At 42.3% G+C, this 19,082-nt stretch overlaps 1 protein-coding gene across 1 annotated transcript in view; it reads right to left on the bottom strand.

The window, feature by feature from the left end:
• Positions 1-19,082, bottom strand: part of NUP93 (nucleoporin 93) — a 104,216-nt gene that overhangs the window by 72,644 nt on the left and 12,490 nt on the right. The window contains exons 2-3 of the mRNA XM_058709517.1: positions 12,356-12,548; positions 2,461-2,578 (exon numbers count right to left, since the gene is read on the bottom strand). Of these exons, the coding sequence (XP_058565500.1) occupies positions 2,461-2,578; positions 12,356-12,534 (297 nt within the window). The 5' untranslated portion in view covers positions 12,535-12,548. The remainder of the gene's footprint in view (positions 1-2,460; positions 2,579-12,355; positions 12,549-19,082) is intronic.

The raw sequence follows: 19,082 nt of genomic DNA, 5'->3' as shown, positions 1-19,082 counted from the left end.
TTCTGCCCCTCCCTCATGCCCGTGCACACTCTCTCTCTAGAATATAAATCAACATTTAAAAAGATAAAATAAATAAAGCCATTAAAATAAATGAGAAAAAAAGTCTGTCAAAAAGTACATCTGGCTTTTGTAAAAGCAAAAAACTGAAAATGACCAAGTTGACTCTTCTTGGAACACCAACAATGCAATGAGAAGGATTAAAAGAAAGAATGCTCCATGTTCAGGGTGAAAGCTGACTTGGCACTTACATCTAACTACTAAACAAGAAGATACTGTATGCACAGGAGGCTTAAGTACAGGCGGGGTGAGTCCCACAATACAAAACTTCTAACCCCTATCAATATTAGAACCACCTCAGATAGAGCCAAGGCCTCAGCCCTTTAAAACTTAAATTGAGTTCTCCTTTGCCTTTGTTGGCAAGAAGATGAAATCAACAGAATATTTTGAAAATAGTAAGTCTTAAATCTTTAGGTCTAGATGATCAATTCCCAATTCATCAAAAGTTATCTTGGATTGACCATTTTGCATTTTTGGAGCTATTCTGGAAAAGGCTTGAGGTAAAATTCTGAAATGGAAGCACGCTTCCTCTCAAAGTTCAAAGATTTCCCAGTGGTGCAGGACCAAAACTCTTAGCCATGCTCATTCCAAATTAAGAAACTCTCTTTGATGTGACCGAGCATCCACTGCTGGGAAACCATCTAATGGGGGTGTTGAAGCAGTGTTCATGCATTAAACAGAAGGTTAGAAGACCATCATGACTCGATACATTTATGAACCTGTCATTAATATCTCAAATCAAAAAAATGGAGTACCACATCAGAGGGAATTCATGAAGTGCATTACTAAATGTGCCGAGTACTCCAAATATGTATTACAGATATGTTAAAGAACATTTAAAAGCTGGTGGTTAAAAAAAAAAAAAAAACTTCTTTGGAATTTTAAATATTAAAAACACACACACAACCTTATAGCGAGTGCCACTTCTTCCACACTATTAGGGATTCTCTTCAAAATATATGATTATTCAAATTAATTTGAGCTCTATCCCTTTTGCCCACCTCATCCTTGTTGTAAGTATCGGTTTATAGAGCATCAAGCAGTAAAAGAGAAGGGACAAAAAGGTACAGCTAAAAATAAAACAGAAACAACAGTTACACACACATGCCATTTTAAGATTACATGGAGGGGCGCCTGGGTGGCTCAGTTGGTTAAACGTCCAACTTCAGCTCAGTCATGATCTCCCAGTTCGTGAATTTGAGCCCCACATAGGGCTCGGTGCTGACAGCTCGGAGCCTGGAGCCTGTTTCAGATTGTGTCTCCCTCTCTCTCTGCCGCCCCCGCCCCCTCCACTCTCAAGCGCACGCACTTTCTCTCCCTCTCTCTCTCAAAAATAAATAAAACATTAAAAAATTTAAAAAGATTACATGGAAATGAGCAGGCATCTATAAGGTGACAAGCAAATATGATTTAGTACACAAGATTTAAAAAAACTGAAGACTATGGGAACATATCAATAACAGGAAAAATAACATCTATAGTTATTTAACTCAACACAAACACAGGGTTTTCAGTTACTGAAATGGAATAACTGCAGTAGAACGGTGGCCATTAGATGGATAAAAATAGTTCTTGGGAAGGATAGTGGGTAGAGAGTATTAATTCAAACTGAGCCCAAATAATAACACAATTAGTACCCATCTGTACAATGGTTCGCCTTTGTAGAACCCGCATCCTTTCATTTCAAATGTGAATCAATGATTAAAATGACAATTCACTGTCCCTTCACTCTAACGTGAATGCAGCCTCCCAATTCCTCAAAACTAAATGAATCACAAGGTTTTCCTTAACAATCTGTGTGTGTGCGTGCACACACACGCCCATACCAGTTTCTGATTAGATTAAAACAGCAATCAATTATGCCAGTGGCATGTTAGGTTAAATGAGACTGGAGTGCTCTATTAGACCATTTCCTGGTGCCTCTAATGCAGCCAAATACTTCCTAGAAATCGATGAGTACATTTCAGTAAACAGTACTCTAAGTTTTCCCCAGCTCTTTGCCAACCAATACAAGTAAGATGTAGAAAAGAAATGTGGAAGACAAAGAGTAAAATTATTTGAGATCCAGCACAGAAAGCAAGAGAAACTTATAACTAATGTCTCTGTGCCCTGGATTAAGCCCAAGGAAGGAAGGAAAATCTGTTCTCATAATTACAATAATCTAAAAAGCGCAGGTCAGAATTGCTTTCCTAAATTCAGCCTCTCAGAGCACTGTGAAAGTAACCGATGTTCCCCACCATATCTCCAAAGCAGAGTCTCCCATTCTCTTAATCTCTAGGGAAGAGAACTAACAAAGAAATCTAGAATTCCTACATCCTCTGGACAACAAAGGTCCAGGGCCTTCAGCCTGGTTTGCATGCTAGGGTTCCACCTGCACCAGACCTGGCACCTGGCAGGTCTTACCTGAATGTCTGTATCCTTCACAGGCTCAAGAGGCTCAAAGGTGGTGGCTGCACTGAGACTCTCCAAACGCTGGGAGATGTGGGATATGTCAAGTCCCCGAGACCCGAGGAGAACTGACCTACATGAGCATACAGGGCAGGGAGAAAAAAGCAGGATTAGGACATCTAATATGTTTCATAAAATATTAGAGAGTAATTTTTTTATTCAGAACCTCCTATGTACAGCCCAGACACTTTTATATGGTTTTTTTATGCCTTTCCATAAAGATCTATCACATGGAATAATAGACTCGGTGCTGTATCTGGTAATAAGCAATAGTTCTGATCATGCCTGAATTACACTGAAGAACTTGCCTAAATAAAATGATAGAATATCAATAAAATGATAGGCTAGACTACTACAAACATTTTACAGCAAAGTAAATCATGAGGTAAATGCTATTCTCAATCCCCATTTTACATACAGATGGGGGAACTAAAGTGCAAAGAGGTTGACTGACTTATCCAAAGTCACAGAGCCAGGAAACGGCAGAGCCAGGTCATCAGGCTCCAGAGCACAAACTCTTACCACCATCCTGTATTCACAGCATCTGTAAAGACAGATTATAGTGAACCACAAATTTTAGAAGCTTCAGGAATAACCCAGTAGAAACTATTCATCAGCTGAGAAAACGAAGTCTGGGGCCATCAATGATTTGCAAAGTGCAGTCAAACCCAAATCCAAGGCTGGTTCCCCATGGCTTCTCTTTAAAAGCCAAACACTAGGGACACCTGGGAGGCTCAGTCGGTTGAACAATCGACTCTTGATTTTGGCTCAGGTCGTGATCTCATGCTTCGTGGGACAGAGCCCCACATCAGGCTCTGTGCTGACGGCACGGAGCCTGCTTGGGATTCCCTCTTTGCTCCTTTCCTATTCCTGTGCAGGTGCGAGCACACACTCTCTCTCAAAATAAGTATTAAATAAATAAATGCCAAACGTCATATCTATCACATCTTCAAGCTCCCTCTCTGTTGCCCAGTCCAATAATACAGGAGCCTGTGACCGAATAAATGCTTTTGAAGAGAGATGGGAAAAATATGGCTAGTTTCACTTCCACTCACCTGGGGCAATGTAACAATGGAAGAATTGTTTGTTGTTTGTTTTTTTATATAAATCACAGTCTTACTAATATCTAGAACACTCTCTGGAAGAAAGAAACTTAGAATTGGATGCTTAGACTGTTTCTCCTGGATGATGATTTGGTACCCAAAATCCCACCGACAAAGTTGATGTCCCTTCTGAGTAACTGAGAAGAAGCTAGACCCCTTGGCGGCACAAATAACCCTAACACTTATAGGGGTGACACCTAAGATTTCCAGTCCTGAACTAACAGACTTACTGGAGAAGAGAAAGGACTTCGTGTTTATTTCTATTCTTCTAAGTACTACAGAAATAGATGGTGTGCACCCAGAGGGCTCCCCACTGTAGATTTTTGTCTCTTCCATGTTAGAGGGGTTAACTAGAATGCCATCTCTGAGGTTTCTCCTCCAGGCTACCATGTCAGATAGGCAATCTTAGCTCTCTTCTAATAATCCGTAATAGCTAACTTTCTAATACAGCAGTTCTCAGCCCTGGCTACACATTAGAATCACCCAGGCAACTTTCCTCCCAATGATTCTGAGTAGTGCTGGGTGAAGCCTGGAGCATGGGTATCAGGGTAACACCCTCCTTCCTTTTATAATAGCTTTACTCAGATATAATTCACATACCATACAATTCAATTGGTTTTAGTGTATTCATAGAGTTGTACAACCATCACCGCAATTTTAGAACATTTTCATCACCCTCCCTAACCCTAACCCTAACCCTAACCCTAGCCACCAGCAGTCATTCCTCATGTCCCTTCCCAAACTCCCCACAACACTTGGCAACCGTTCATCTATTTTCTGTCTCTACAGATCTGCCTATTCTGGACATTTCATATAAATGAAATCATACAATACATCCCTTTTGCGACTAGCTTCTTTCATTTAGCATAACACTTTTTCAAGATTCATCCATGTTGTAACCTGTATCAGCACTTTATTTCTTCTTATAATTGAACAGTATTCCATTATATGGATACATCACATTTTATATTTATGTATGTATCCATTCATCAGTTGAGAAGACATTTGGGCTGTTTCCAATTTGGGGCTATCATGAAAAATGCTGCCATGAACATTCAAGTACAAGTTTCTGTGTGAATATATGTTTTCATTTTTCTTGGATATATATACCTTGAAGTAGAATTTCTAGATCATACAATAATTCTCTGTTTAACCTTCTGAAGAACTGCCAGATGGTTTTCCAAAGCAGTTATACCATTTCATATTCCCATCAGCGATGTACAAGGGTTCCAATTTTTTGTACAACCTCACCAATATTTATTACCTTTTTGAATACAGTCATCTTAGTGGGCCCTCCTTTTTAAACCCTTATAGAAAAACACGGGGCGCCTGGGTGGCTTAGTTGGTTAAGTGTCCAACTTCGGCTCAGGTCATGATCTCACAGTTCGTGGGTTCGAGCCCTGCGTCAGGTTCTGCTAACAGCTCACAGCCTGGAGCCTGCTTCAGATTCTGAGTCTCCCTCTCTCTCTCCCCTCCACTACTCGTACTTTCTGTCTCTCAAAAATAAATAAATGTTAAAAAAATTTTTTAACCTATAGAAAAACAATTTTAAATACAAAATTAAAATAGTAAACTTCTTTGTACCTATTATCCAGCTTCAACAATTAACATGTCATAGCCTACTCCGTTTCATGTGAATCCCTACCTACCTTCCTCTTTCCACCACCCAGATTATTCTGAAGTAGATCTAAAATACTCCCCCAATTATTTCACAATTTAAAAATTTGTGGCTTTTTTGGAATGGGATACAAATAAGGGTCTCTTGCTTGTGAATGACGATATGCCTCCTAAATCCTTTTTAATCTACGGGTTGCTCCCCCATCTCATTTTTTTTCCTTACAATTTCTTTATTGGAGACTCTGGATTATTTGCCCTGTAGAGCAGTACAACTCAGACTTGAACTGTACATGTGAATCACCTGCAAAGCACATTAAAACGTAGACTCTGACTTGGTAGGTCCGGGATGGGGCGTGAGATTCTCCCATTTCTAAAAAGCTCGCAATCCTGTTTACCTATGGGACTACACTACAAGTAGCAAGGGCGTAGTTTCTCCCGTAACAGGTTTTACTGACTGCAACCCCACATGCCGTTTAACATGTTCCTCCAGGCTCTGTGTTTCCTTTAAATTGAAAATAAGCTCTAAAGGTCTGATTGGATTTGGGTGGCATTATTTTTTGCTTAGATTACTTGAGATTTTGACCAAGAAGTCTGCAATGTCTGGTTATTTCTTTTGGAATGTAGGCAGATAGTGGTGATCACTGCTGAGAGTCATTAATTCCCAAGGGGTTGCAAAATGGTGGTATTCTATTTTCATCAGCTAGAATATTTCCTTTCAGAGAAACTCTCTTCATCCACTGCGGTTACTCTGAATTAGGAGATCGTTCTCCAGCACCCTCAAAGTGACTGATGAGTTTCGTTTTAATGTCATTATGAACTCACAAATGTAAACATTCATAGATATGTGAACCGGGATATATTAAACACTTATTAATGTGTTTCAATCCATTGTAGTTACTACCTTTATGATGCTCAAATTGTCTCTTCAGCCGGTAGAGACCTTCTGAAGATGGTTTCTGAGTTCTTCTGACACGACTCAAGTAGCCCTTCATAACTTCCCTCTGTTTGACATGACGAGGTGTCTCATGTTCAGCTTACACAGACCTGCCCCAGACCGGGAGTCAGCTAACTCGCCAAAGAGCCCCAGCTGCTTTTATTAAAAAATGGATCTTAGGGGCACCTGAGTGGCTCAGTCAGTTAAGCATCCGTCCGACTCTTGATTTCAGCTCACATCATAATCTCACAGTTTCACGGGCTTGAGCACCAAGTTGGGCTCTGCACACTGACCGTGCGGAGCCTGCTTGGCATTCTCCTTCTCCTGTCTCTCTGGCCCTCCCCTGCTCATGCTTGGTTTCTCTCAAAATAAATAAATAAACAAACAAACAAAAAATAGATTTCAGAGGCACTATTGAGGCACTAGGCCTGCTCACTGCTACACTCTTTCTAGGCCTTTTCCATAAGCAGAGCTAGACATGAAGTTTTTACTTCTGTTTCAATTTTCTTAAGATAGATTACATCATGAGTTTATACTGATGCTTCCAATTTAAAATTTAAAACACAAAGTTTGGGGTTAACTTCACAGATTTTCTATCTGCATCTCCCACACTAAAAGTTCCAGTTCTCAACATCACCACCCTAACCACTTATTTGCTTTATCCTATACTATACACACAACAGTCCCAAAACAGCAGTAACAACACCTCCGACATGATGACTGAAGACAGATTATGATATCACTTGGAACTGTTCCTTTATGTGTGGTTATGTCACCAACTGGATTAAGCATTTACCTTCCTTTTTTAGGAACTCCTTTTTTGAAATTTAATTTTGTCTTATAATAATGTAAAATATTTACACAATTCCCAAGTCAAATTTATTTAAAAAAAAAAAAAAAGTCCCTGTTTTCTCTACTTTAGTCCCTCCCTTTCCAGTAAGTAACCTTTTGTTTGTTTACTTTTTATATTAATCGTGCCTTTTTATTTTCTGTATCTGATGCTTTCACAACTGGGGCCTTGCTGACATCGGAAGGACGGCCCCTCCCAAGGTCAGCAAATTCCAAGAGACCATGAGCGCAAATTTCAAACATGAACTAATGAGTCCAGAGTCAATACCTCACCACCTCTACTGGGCCACTAATCATCCCACCAACAGTATAGGGCAGTTTCAACTTTTTCCACATGCTCAACACGTACTATGGTCTGTCTTTGAATGACAGCCATCCTAATGTGTGTGTGAAGTGGTATGTTGTGTTTTTTTTTTTTTTTTAATGTTTATTTATTTTTCAAGGAGAGAGAGCATGAGCGGGGGAAGAGCAGAGAGAGAGGGAGACACAGAATCCGAAGCAGGCTCCAGACTCCAAGCTGTCAGCACAGAGCCCAACGTGGGGCTTGAACTCACAAACCGCGAGAACATGACCTGAGCTGAAGTCAGACGCTTAACCGACGGAGCCACCCAGGCGCCCCAGTATGTTGTGGTTTTGATTCGCGTTTCCCTGATGGCTGGTGATGTTGAACATATCTTCATTTGCTTGTTGACTGTACATCGTCTCTGGAGATACAGCTATTCAGATCTTCTGTTCATTTTTAAATTGGGTTGTGTTTTTATGGTGTTGTAAGTTTTTAACAATATTCTGGATACAAGTCCCTTGTCAGATAAATAATTTGCAAATATTTTCTCCCATTCTGTGGGTTTTCTTTCTTGTGTCCTTTGAAGTACAAAATTTTTTAATTTTGATGAAGTTCAATTTACCTATTTTTTAATCGGTCGCTTGTGCTTTTGGTTTCCTACCTAACAAGGTTCTGCCTAACCTAGGGTCAGAAAGATTTAGACCTATGTTTCCCTCTAAGAGTTTTAAAGCTTTAGCTCTTTACATTTAGGTCTGTATTCCATTTAGAGTTAAGGTGTCCAACTTCATTCTTTTATATATAGATATTCAGTTGTCCCAACATTATTTGTTGACAAAAACAATAGATGCTCTTGGCACTCTTGTTGAAAATCAGCTGATCATAGACACATGGGTTTATTTCTGGATTCATAATTCTATTCAACTGTCTGTCCTTAATGCCAGTACCACATGGTGTCGATTACGGTAGTTTTGTCTGAAGTTACAAAATTGAAACTATAAGCCTTCCAACTTTCTTCTGCCTTTTAAAAATCTGGCCACTCTAGGTCTCTTGTATTTCCACATGGATTATAGGATCAACTTGTCAATTCTGCAAAAAAAGCCAGCTGGGACTCTGATAAGGATTGCACTGAATCTGCAGATCAATTTTGAAAGTACTAACATCTTAATAATATTAAGCCTTCCAATTCATGAACACTGGGTGTCTTTTACCTGCTTTCTTAAATAAGTAAGAGTACTGTACATATTTCTCCACCTGATTTTCTATTTTACTTGACAATATCTCCTGGAGTCATTCCATAGTAGTGTACATTCTCATCCTTCTGTACTACTGAAAAGTAATACCACATCTATCCAACCAGCTCCCTATGGATGGATGCTTCAGTCATTTCCAATTTTTGCTATCACAAATAATGCCACAATGAATATTGCTGGGCACATGTCTTTCACAGTTTTGCCAGTGTATCTTTGGGATGGACCCTGGAAGGGGGACTGCTGGAAGAGGGACCCTGGAAGAGGGACTGCCAAATTCTGTCCCACAAGTGTCAGATCTCCACCCGTGGTATGTGGGAATGTGCCCAATGCCTAGGCAATTTTAAGGTGTACAAGGGTTGACAGCCTTGACATGGAAAACCTAGCTATTAGAATAGTCCAAAGAGAAAGGTCCCATCTGGGGGGAGGTAGCACCCACAGGAACTGTCCAGTCACAGGCAGAAGCCTTGATGGGGAAAGGGAGACGGACTGAAAACTGAGGAAAGGAGCAGGGAATCTAGGGTAACAGGTGGCTTTACAAATAAAGGCTGTACCAGAAACTTCTAGCTTGTAAGGTTAGAAAATCCAAAGGCTCCCTGCCTTATACCTGCCCCAATTTCCGCAAACCAGGCAGCTTCTCCTGAGCAAAGAACCACAGAGGCTGGAGTCAAACACTCTAGTCCCAGAAGAGGAGGACAAAAGGTGTTCTAGGAGCACACGGGGAATAGAAACAAAGTCAGGAGGCCTGGGTTCAAGTTTTACCTGTCACTACTGCCTGAAAATCTTAGACACATCAGTTTTCCAAGCTTCATTTTCTTCCTGTCAAATGTCAAAACAAATCTCTGCCTCTCTCACCTCTCAGGCTCGTGACCATCAGCCAGGAGAACGCCTATGACAATTCTTTGGGAACTGAGAAGTGCCACAGGAATGGGAGAGATTCGTACTGACTAAGCTGCATTTGAATTCTGGCTTGGCCCTTGCTATCTGACGTTTCTCAATTATAAAACAGAGACAATAAACACTTATTTCACAGGGCTATTTTAAGAAGAAATTATATAACGCATGTAAAGTGGTTGGCACAATGCCTGACAAAGAGCAAGTGCTCAAAGAGGTTGCTTAGTGGTATTACCTCAAGTAAATTTATAATTTACTGAGAAACTGTGGGCACATAAATGTGCATCTATGCTTTGCATGAACATGGAGAGAAGTGTGAAAGAATAAGCAAATTAATAACCCTGGTTACTCTGGGGATAAAGTTAAGGACAGAGAGTGACTGCTGGCTTTCTCTTTGTACAACTCTAAGTTGTTTGGCTTCTGAATCTGACTGGAAAAATCCAGTGAGGCATCTCTGATGGGAAAGGAGGGGGGATGAGATTGAAAATGGGTACCCAGGGAGGGCTTCACAGATACTGACGATATCTATGTCTTCACTGTGCAACGTGCAATTCATTTTATTATTATTTACACGAGGAGTCAGCAAACTTATCCTGTAAAAGGCAGACAGTAAATATTTCAGGCTCTGCAGGCCATACGGTCTCTGTCATAACCACTCAACTCTGCTATTGTAGCACAAAAGCAGCACAGACAATACATAAATAAGTGTGGCCATGTTCCAATAAGACTCTAACAGGCAGCGGGCTGGATCTGGCTCATGGGTCACAGGCTGACAACCCCTGATTCACACCTTTATGTATGTTATGCATATTCTTTATGTGTGAAGAAATTTAACAATTTAAAAATATCAAACACACATGCAAAAGAGCTTTCAAATCTGTTCCCTGAAATGAAAAATCCAACAAAGTATATTTAAACAAATGAATTCAGCACAGAACAATTCAATCTTAAATCTACAATTTAATCTTAACTAAAATCTTAAAGACACATTTTCTTTCAAAATTTATTTCATGTAAGAAAATGTTTCCTACTCAGTTCTCTTCTCTGCCTTCACCCTGTACTAAAATATTCACATCACACTTTATGTCTGCCTATCAAGGTGGAAAAATACAGTCATCAGCCCTTTGGTTTCTTTTTAAGCACCTGCCCCACCCTATACCCATTCTTTCAATGTTCCAACTTCCTCCTCCCTAAAATAATGAATTTAAGGTAGAAAGAGATGAGGAAGAATGGAAATTTACAAGAAAGAGAGCATGACTGATAATTGTTACCAAGAAAACATTTTCCCTTTTTGCTCTTAATAGGCTGTAAAGCTGATGCAATTAAATTATAACTATAGCAACTCAGCTGGCATCACGGTCTTTTCGCTCCCGCAGCATCCCTGCACACAAGCACAGAGCCTGCGTGCTCAAGACTGAGGGTAACGGCAGGCGATCGGCAGCAACAGTAAGGAGCCTGCAAGGAGGGCAAGTAAGCAGATCTGTCTCAAGGCTGGCGGGGGTGTTGGCAAACAATGCAGAAGAGCACCTGGCTGGATGGTAAAATATTCCTGCCAGAGTTCTTCTGACTTGCCTTTACCAAAACCAATGGAATCAAAACTAACCAGCATTTTAAATAAAAATTCTGGGGAGACCTACAGAATCTCCACAAAGTCCTTACTAACTCAGCGGAGCAGCCAAAGCACTCAGCTTTCAAGATTAGTTGGGAGAAGAATGTAGCACTTATACTCACTCTTGTGACATTTGTTACAAACCCAAAATAACATCCTCATGGAAACATCAGTACTTGGGTCTTTCTCAAGTTCAAACAATGAAGACTGAACAGACGATTAACGATTTCCCACATCACCCACACAGAATCTCAGTGATTTTCCAGACCCACCAAGGTCACAAGTAATAGCACCCCTCCATCCCCCCATGGCCCTTCCATCAAGGCTCTGGAGTCAGCCTTACTGGATTTGAATCCTGGCTCAACACTCACCAGGTCTGTGAACTGACAGTTACCTGCCCTCTCTGAGTCCTAGCTGCTCAACTGTAATGAGGGGACAAGAGCCCTAATATTCGTTGAGAGGATTAAGTAAAATTTCTGACACAAGTAATCAGTAAATCACAGTTCTCATGGAAAGCAGCAAAGTTTTGTTTTGTTTAGTTTTTCCTGTCTCCCAAAATTACAAGCTCCTTGAGGGCAAGAACCACATGTAATTCGTGGCTGTAGTGCCAGAAGTGGCCCAGGACTGGCTAGTGGTGCCCCAACCCCCACTGTGCAATCAACAGCCTGGCGGATGCCGTGTGGCAGCAGGAGCCACTGGCTGGACAGCCAGTCAGCACTTTTCTTCAGCTGCACTCTCTTGGGCCCACCTACTTTCCTGTTCTATGGGCAACTGGCAGGCACTGCACGTGCAAGGCCTTGCAGAAGCAGCTGTTGGGGTTGCCAACAATGACCAGAAAGAATCACCCCTCACTTGAATGGCTTTTTGTCACTGACAGCCCATCAATTTCTTCTGAGTGCTCTTAAAAAGTCTGCTCATCTCAGAGTGCTCCCTGGCTTTGAAGGGAACACTTATCTGTGTAACGGCATTTACTAATACAGCTACGGGAGCCGGTCATAAATATGACCCCGTGGTCAGCAAACCCAATCAGGAACTACTGTAACGGGTTTCTGTGTGATAAAACTCTTCACCTTTTCCCATCCTAATCATCTCTGCCTGTGATACGGGACCATGGCTTGGTCAGGCAGACAGGTTGGAAAACCTGGAGCAGGGAGACAGAACAAGGCTGCTGACTTGTTTACAAAACCTCTTGAATTCCCAAGAATCTGGCTTGTGTCTGTCATTTACAGACTGCATCCTAATTCAAGGAAGGAAAGAATCGGATCCTGCCCCTGAGCCACCCAGTAGCTGTGCTGCCTCCCCACCAGTACTCACGCCTTGACATCTGCTGTCTCCTGGGACGTGCGTGTGAGGGTGCGGGAACGCAGGCGCTCGCCCGCCTGCTGGATCTCCTGGAGGTTCCGTTCCACATGGGGAAGCTCTGAGATGCCCTCAGTCTCCGCGGCAAGCTGTTCAGCTTGCTGAAGGAGCTCACCAAACCCCTCAGTATCCATTGGAGATGCAGATCCTAGATGGGGGAGGAAAGAGACCTAAATCAAGGGAAAGACAGGCTTCGAATGCTGCCTGAGTCTGTTACAAGCTAAACGGAACACGAGGACTTTTTGTAAACAGACAAGGAGACAGCTCATCAACAAGCAGGATTTGTTCCTGAACAGAGCCCAAGAACAGGCCTGACAGAGAAAATGAGTCAGACTGTGAAGAAATAGATCATTTCTGTGCATATTGACAGCCCCAAGATTGATTTCTGCCACGAGAACAAATGCAAAGATACCGAGCTACAGAACAGAATTCCTGCCTCCTTCCACAGACTCAAAGCCAACAAGGAAATGGAACCACGGTGGCCCCCGCTGGGAAGGCTAAAGAACAATCACCCTGGCACCTCCTATTCCTCCACCTGTCTTAGAAAAACCCCACCATCCACAGACGGCAGGGCAATTTATGAGGCCCTTATATCATATGGTTCTCAACAACTCTACGAGGCTCCTGAGTAGACAGGAGAAGCAAGGCCAGTCCACACAGAGCTCAGTTCGGTGCCCCGAGCACTCTCAGCTGCAGTGTGGCTGGACGAACACAGGAACACAGGTCTCCTGACTAATCCCGTGTCATTCTCACACACCTGTTCCTCCACTAACCTAAAAGACAGTCTTAAAATTCATGTTCAAGAGTCCATTCACACATTCTTTCACTTATGAGGTTACTGAGAGCAGAGATCCATGTCTGCTGGTGATAGATGATATTCAGGATATTAGACTCTATTGTTACAGTACCTACTACTTTTAGAAATGCCACTGTTACTAATAATTGTGTTAATATAAATAGCAGCTGGCTTCGAGATCACAAATATTATTAACAAGACCACCTGTTTGTCCAGCAGTTGACAGAGAAAAAGTCCTATGAACAGTGTTACTATTTAATGGATATTACACCTTTATGAATCTTATACATACTGTACATCCCTTGTGTAAGATTCTTGAACAAGAGCATGTTTTTAACTCCTACCACTATTTGTATCAACAGAACATAAACAGTATCACTATCATTAAAAAAAACTTACACTGCTAAAGGACTGACAAAATTATTTATTAGAAAATATCTTTAAGGGCGCCTGGGGGGCTCAGTCGGTTGGGCATCCAACTTCAGCTCAGGTCATGGTCTCGCAGTCCGTGAGTTTGAGCCCCACATGGGCTCTGCGCTGACAGCTCGGAGCCTACAGCCTGCTTCGGATTCTGTGTCTCCCTCTCTCTCTGCTCCTCCCCCACTCATGCTCTGTCTCTCTCTGTCTCTTAAAAATGAATAAACGTTAAAAAAAATTTTTTTTTCAATCTTTAAACAGTAGCCCTTGTTGATCATACTTTTCTTCTTTGTTTTAAACCCATGGCTTTCACTGCACCTTTGAAATGCCACTAGTCTAGAATGGTAGTTACAATGGTAACGTAATATATAATTATATCTAAGCTATGAAGCACAGGTTAATGTTAAAAAAGGCATGGTTATCACCATAAATCCACAGGAGGAAAATGAGGATTTCTCTCTTAAATGGACATTAAAGGATACTAAATTTATAGGCAAAGGCACAAGGTTAAAACAAATATGGCTCAGTTGGGGTAAACATAAAAACACTTCGGTATTCTTTAATCTTTAGGCAAAAGTCATATACATGCTAACTCTTTTTCCTAAAGTTTCTAGATAACCATTGTTTTGTTTTGAACCAATGAAGTGAGGCTGTAATTGGCCATCTCTACCTGTGGGAAAATGGGGATGGCAGAACAAGGGGATGGCAGAACTTTCTTCTGTTCTCGGGGACAGAAGAAAGAAACAAGAGTATTTTTTTTTTAATATATATTTATTTATTTTGGGAGAGAGAGAGAGAGGGGCAGACAGAGGGAGAGAGAATCCCAAGCAGGCTCCGCACTGTCAGCACAGAGCCTATGCTGGGGCTCAATTTCACGAATCGTTGAGATCATGACCTGAGCTGAAATCAAGAGTCAGACACTTAATCGACTGAGCCACCCAGGTGCCCCTGAAACGAGTATTTTTAAACAACGGCTCCTGTCTGATAGAGAAATGTTTTTCCTCAGAAACCAACAGGGCCAATGACATTCTACTAACTAGCAGAAACATGGTCGCTCACCAGAAAGGGAAAAGAAAAGTAATATGCCGCCAATTCCCCCCACCCCTTTTTACTCTAAGATAAAAATAATTCGTCTAACAGAGCCAAGGAGTAGGAAATACTTTTTTTCTTTCATAAGGAAAATCTTGTAGCTCCTTTAATAAAGAACTGAATGAAACAAACTTTTCTAAGTTTAAAACAGAAGGAAAAGGGGTACCTGGGTGGCTCAGCTGGTTAAGTGTCCTATTTCAGCTCAGGTCATGATCTTGCAGTCAGGCTCTATACTGACAGCCCAGAGCCTGGAGCCTGCTTCAGATTCTGTGTCTGCCTCTCTTTCTCTCTCTCCCTCCTCTGCTTGTGTTCTCTCTCTCTCTCTCTCTCTCTCTCTCTCTCTCTCAGAAAATGAATAAATATTTTTAAAGAAACGAATAAAAAAGGAAAAAAACGGGAAAAATACATCTAACATTTTGCATCCACGTCGGACAAATTCAGACAAAGGAAACGCTCAACTTCTCAAATGACGTGACCCTACAAAGACGTGGAATGATGGATATGAGTGTAAATAATAAATGCAAAATAAAAGTCACATTTTACTTTAATATGGCCCCAAAAATAAGACTTTTAAAAGTTAATAGAATTATTTGACCACGATACACTAAAAGCTGAATCTCTAAAAACACCATCTTAAACTTAATATGTCTAAAGCTGAGCTCTAATCTCTTGTCAACAAAACGCGCTCCTTGGCCTTCTCTGTGTGGAGCCACCACTACTCAGCTGCTTGGGCCAAAATCTTTGAAGGCCTCCATGACTCCTCCAGGCCAACAAAGCCTTTCAAGTCTACCCACAAAATGCACCCAGAATCTACCTCATCCCACCACCTGCACCCATTCAAGTCACTATCACCTCTTCCCTGGCCTCCCTGCTTCAGCCCTTGCCTCCTCCAGTCTAGTTGATCCTTTCAAAGTCAGGCCACATCCTTCCTTTGCTTAAACCTTTTGTACAAAGTGAAGCCCTACAGAAGCAGCCTCCCTTCCTCTTACCTTCCAGACTTATCTCCAGCCCTGACCCCCTTTCCTTTCCTGGGCTCCAGTCCCCCTGGGGCCCCTGTGCTACTCCCCCAACGGGTCAAGCACAGTCCTGCCCTAGAGCCTTTCTACCCCTTGTTTCCTCTATCTAGAATGCTCCTCTCCCAGATTCACTCCTGACTGACTCCCTGTCTCTCTGTTTCAGCTCAACTGTCACCTGGCCTTTGATGCCAACCTGGAACAAAATATTTAGGAGCGCAAGCTGCAACTGTCCCTAGCACTCCCCCATCTGACTGTCACCGCTGCTAGAACGTAAGCTGCACAAGGACAGGGATTCTGTGTGTTTTGTTCTCTAATGGATCCCAAGCTTCTAGAACAGCGCCTGGCACACAGTAGGTGCTCATTTGTGGAATGACTAGTTTTATTCTTCCATTTGTGGAGAGTCTGTTCTTCTTGAAGGCTTCCTGCACTCTCCTGCCAAATCAGCACCCACTGGCAAGCAAAGACCAGAGCAAAAACATTCCCTTCCGACTACCAACTGATACTTAACATTTCTGAGGCTGCACAGCATAAGGCAGTGACAGTATAAATGCCAGGAATTCAGATCACACTTGGTCCAGACTGGTACTTTCCCTCTAAATACCCAGACAAAAACCAGTGGAATTTTAGAAGAAACAGCTCAGTTTTCAGGTGAACAGAATTCCAAACCAGAAGAATAAATATATAGAAAAAATATCATTATTCAACTTCAGAGTTGAAAATAAGCTTGTTCCACGTCTGTCTGAGAGAAAAGACCTATATATTTAATGCCATATTTGGGAAAAACTGGATCTATCCTGCATTATAACTCAACCAGTGGATATTAATTGATAAAAACGTTATGAGGGCTTCCAAATCTATACTGCGATGTAGTCATCATCCCATCCCATTTCATTAAAATTTTTTAATTTACAATTATCATAAATATAAGAAAAACTTTATCTCTTCCACAAAGTAAATATCAAGTTAGCCATAAAATAAGTGGGTTAAACCAACCAAATATCCATTTTGACTCAAGATACTGAACGATGATCAAGCAAATAACCTTACTAACCTTGTCCAAGAGAGAACTGGGGGTAGGAAGGGGCAAAGTCCAAGCTTTATGTTGGAAAATCTGGCCAAGACACATGCAGAGACTGGATGCCAGTTGTATCCTTGGTGAGGTATGGAGGAGGGAGACAGGAAAATGCCACACAGAGGACCCACGGAAGTGGAACGTCGAACAGTCAAGGCAGCAAAATTGGGGCTGGATGGGAAACGGCCAGCAAGGACAAAGCCGCCAACACCAGGGCTCCTCTGTCAGCAACGACTGAGCCTGATCAGGAGAGGACTTTGGAAACACTGACAGGTGCTTCAGAAAGCATCGCAGGATACCAGGGCCCTGAGCATCAAACCTCTCCCATGCTACATAGCAGAAGTCTTCCTGAGCCTCCACAGACCTCCTCAGACACTGGCAACCAAAAGCTTTAAAATGAAAGGCTACCTCATCACTGCTATTAGAAAGCAAGACTGGTTACTCTTGGGGCGGGGGGGGGGGGGGGGGATGACAGAAGGGAGGCTTCTGAGGGGCTAATTTTCTGTTTTTTTTTAAGCTGAGTGCTGCTTAACAGTGTGTTCACTTTGAGAAAATTCACTGAGCTGGACTCATGATTCGTGTACTTTACAGACTGTGTATCATACTTCAATAAAAAAGTTACTCCCAAAATGAAAGACAATAACCCAAGGTTTTTCAGAGGCCACAGTAGGGCACCCCACTATATTAGAAGAATGCTCTTAGTGCAAAGTCCCTGTAATCCAGATCTCTTCACCACACCTAGAGGATGCTGAGAAAATTAAGCAGAGGAAAAAATTAGAGCCCACAGCTTTATAGACAGCTCTTCCCTACAGGTGAAATCAAGGGCTGAGCGGACTTCCATCTCCTCAAATTAGTCAGCACTCACCTGTCGCTCGCTGCCCAAAAACTGCCCCCTTCTGGACACATACACATCCTTTAGCGAGAGGGAAAAAAAAAAATCCCCAAATTGCTTACAGGATGAGATGAACTAAATAAAAAGGCAGAGCAAAAATGCATCAAATAGGGGCGCCTGGGTGGCGCAGTCGGTTAAGCGTCCGACTTCAGCCAGGTCACGATCTCGCGGTCCGTGAGTTCGAGCCCCGCATCAGGCTCTGGGCCGATGGCTCGGAGCCTGGAGCCTGTTTCTGATTCTGTGTCTCCCTCTCTCTCTGCCCCTCCCCCGTTCATGCTCTGTCTCTCTCTGTCCCAAAAATTTAAAAAAAAAAAAAAAAAAATGCATCAAATAATTTCAGTTTATTTGCTACTAAGATGTGTCTTAATTATGAAAAATATGGTGATTTTTACAATCGCAATATAACCATGTTAAATATTTAATCAAGCCAGAAAAGAGTAGTGTAGTATAATAAAAAATTTATTTGGTCTTTGTCTCAGTTCCTGGCACAAAGCTCCTAAAACCCTTGGAATATCCTGAGATGGGGAGTCTTTTGCAACTCACAAGGAGCTCCACCTGAACACACTTGAGCTTATGTTAAAGAGGTGACTTGGGGATGGGGCATCTTGGACAGCCTTGGGATGGGGCCAGTCACCAGCAAGACCAAACGATTAGAGGGCTGGAACTCTCAGCCCCGGCCACTCTACAACAACTCTTGAACGATGAGATCTGCCGAGCTTCTGGGTTGGTGACCACATGCTTGGAGGGTGGTGCCTGCCAGTTCCATAGGGACAGAAGCTCCTGTGCTCGGGGGCCCTTCCAGACCCCACCCTAAGTATCTATCAGGGTGTCCATCCGTATCCTTTATGACAAACTCGTAAACACGTAAGTAAATGTTTCTCTGAGCTCTGTGAGCCCCTCTGGCAAATTAGTCGAATCTGAGGAGAGGGTTGCGGGAACCCCAGATCTAGAGCCGGTAGGTCAGAAGCACATGTAGCAACCTGGCTTCGCGACTGGCTTCCGAAAGAGGGGGGGTGGGGGGTGGACGCGGTTCTGTGGGACTGGACCCTTAACTGGTGGGATCTGCCGCTATCTCCAGGTACACGGTGCCAGAAGTGAGTTAAACTGTAACAGCCAGCTGGTGCGCAGGCAATCTGAAAATTGCCTGATGTGTGGAAAACCCACACACTGGGTGTCAAAAGTGAAGCGCTGTGGTGGTGAAGTAGAGTAGTGTGACAGTGAAGGAAACACACGAAGGGTATTTTTCCCTTCCAAATGGATAATTAAATATGCAAACTGCTCCACACTTCTAGACCATTTTAAATCAGTATTCTCAGAGTGGCCCCTTCAGGATTTTGCAGATGGTCTGATTCTCAGTTTCTTACAGTATTCATGCTTATTGTATTAAAATGTCTACACAT

Source organism: Neofelis nebulosa, chromosome 17, assembly GCF_028018385.1.
Source record: "Neofelis nebulosa isolate mNeoNeb1 chromosome 17, mNeoNeb1.pri, whole genome shotgun sequence".
In the NCBI taxonomy this organism is placed as follows: Eukaryota; Metazoa; Chordata; class Mammalia; order Carnivora; family Felidae; genus Neofelis; species Neofelis nebulosa.
The sequence above is the reverse complement of the archived record's forward strand: the minus strand, read 5'-3'. Positions and strand labels throughout refer to the sequence as shown.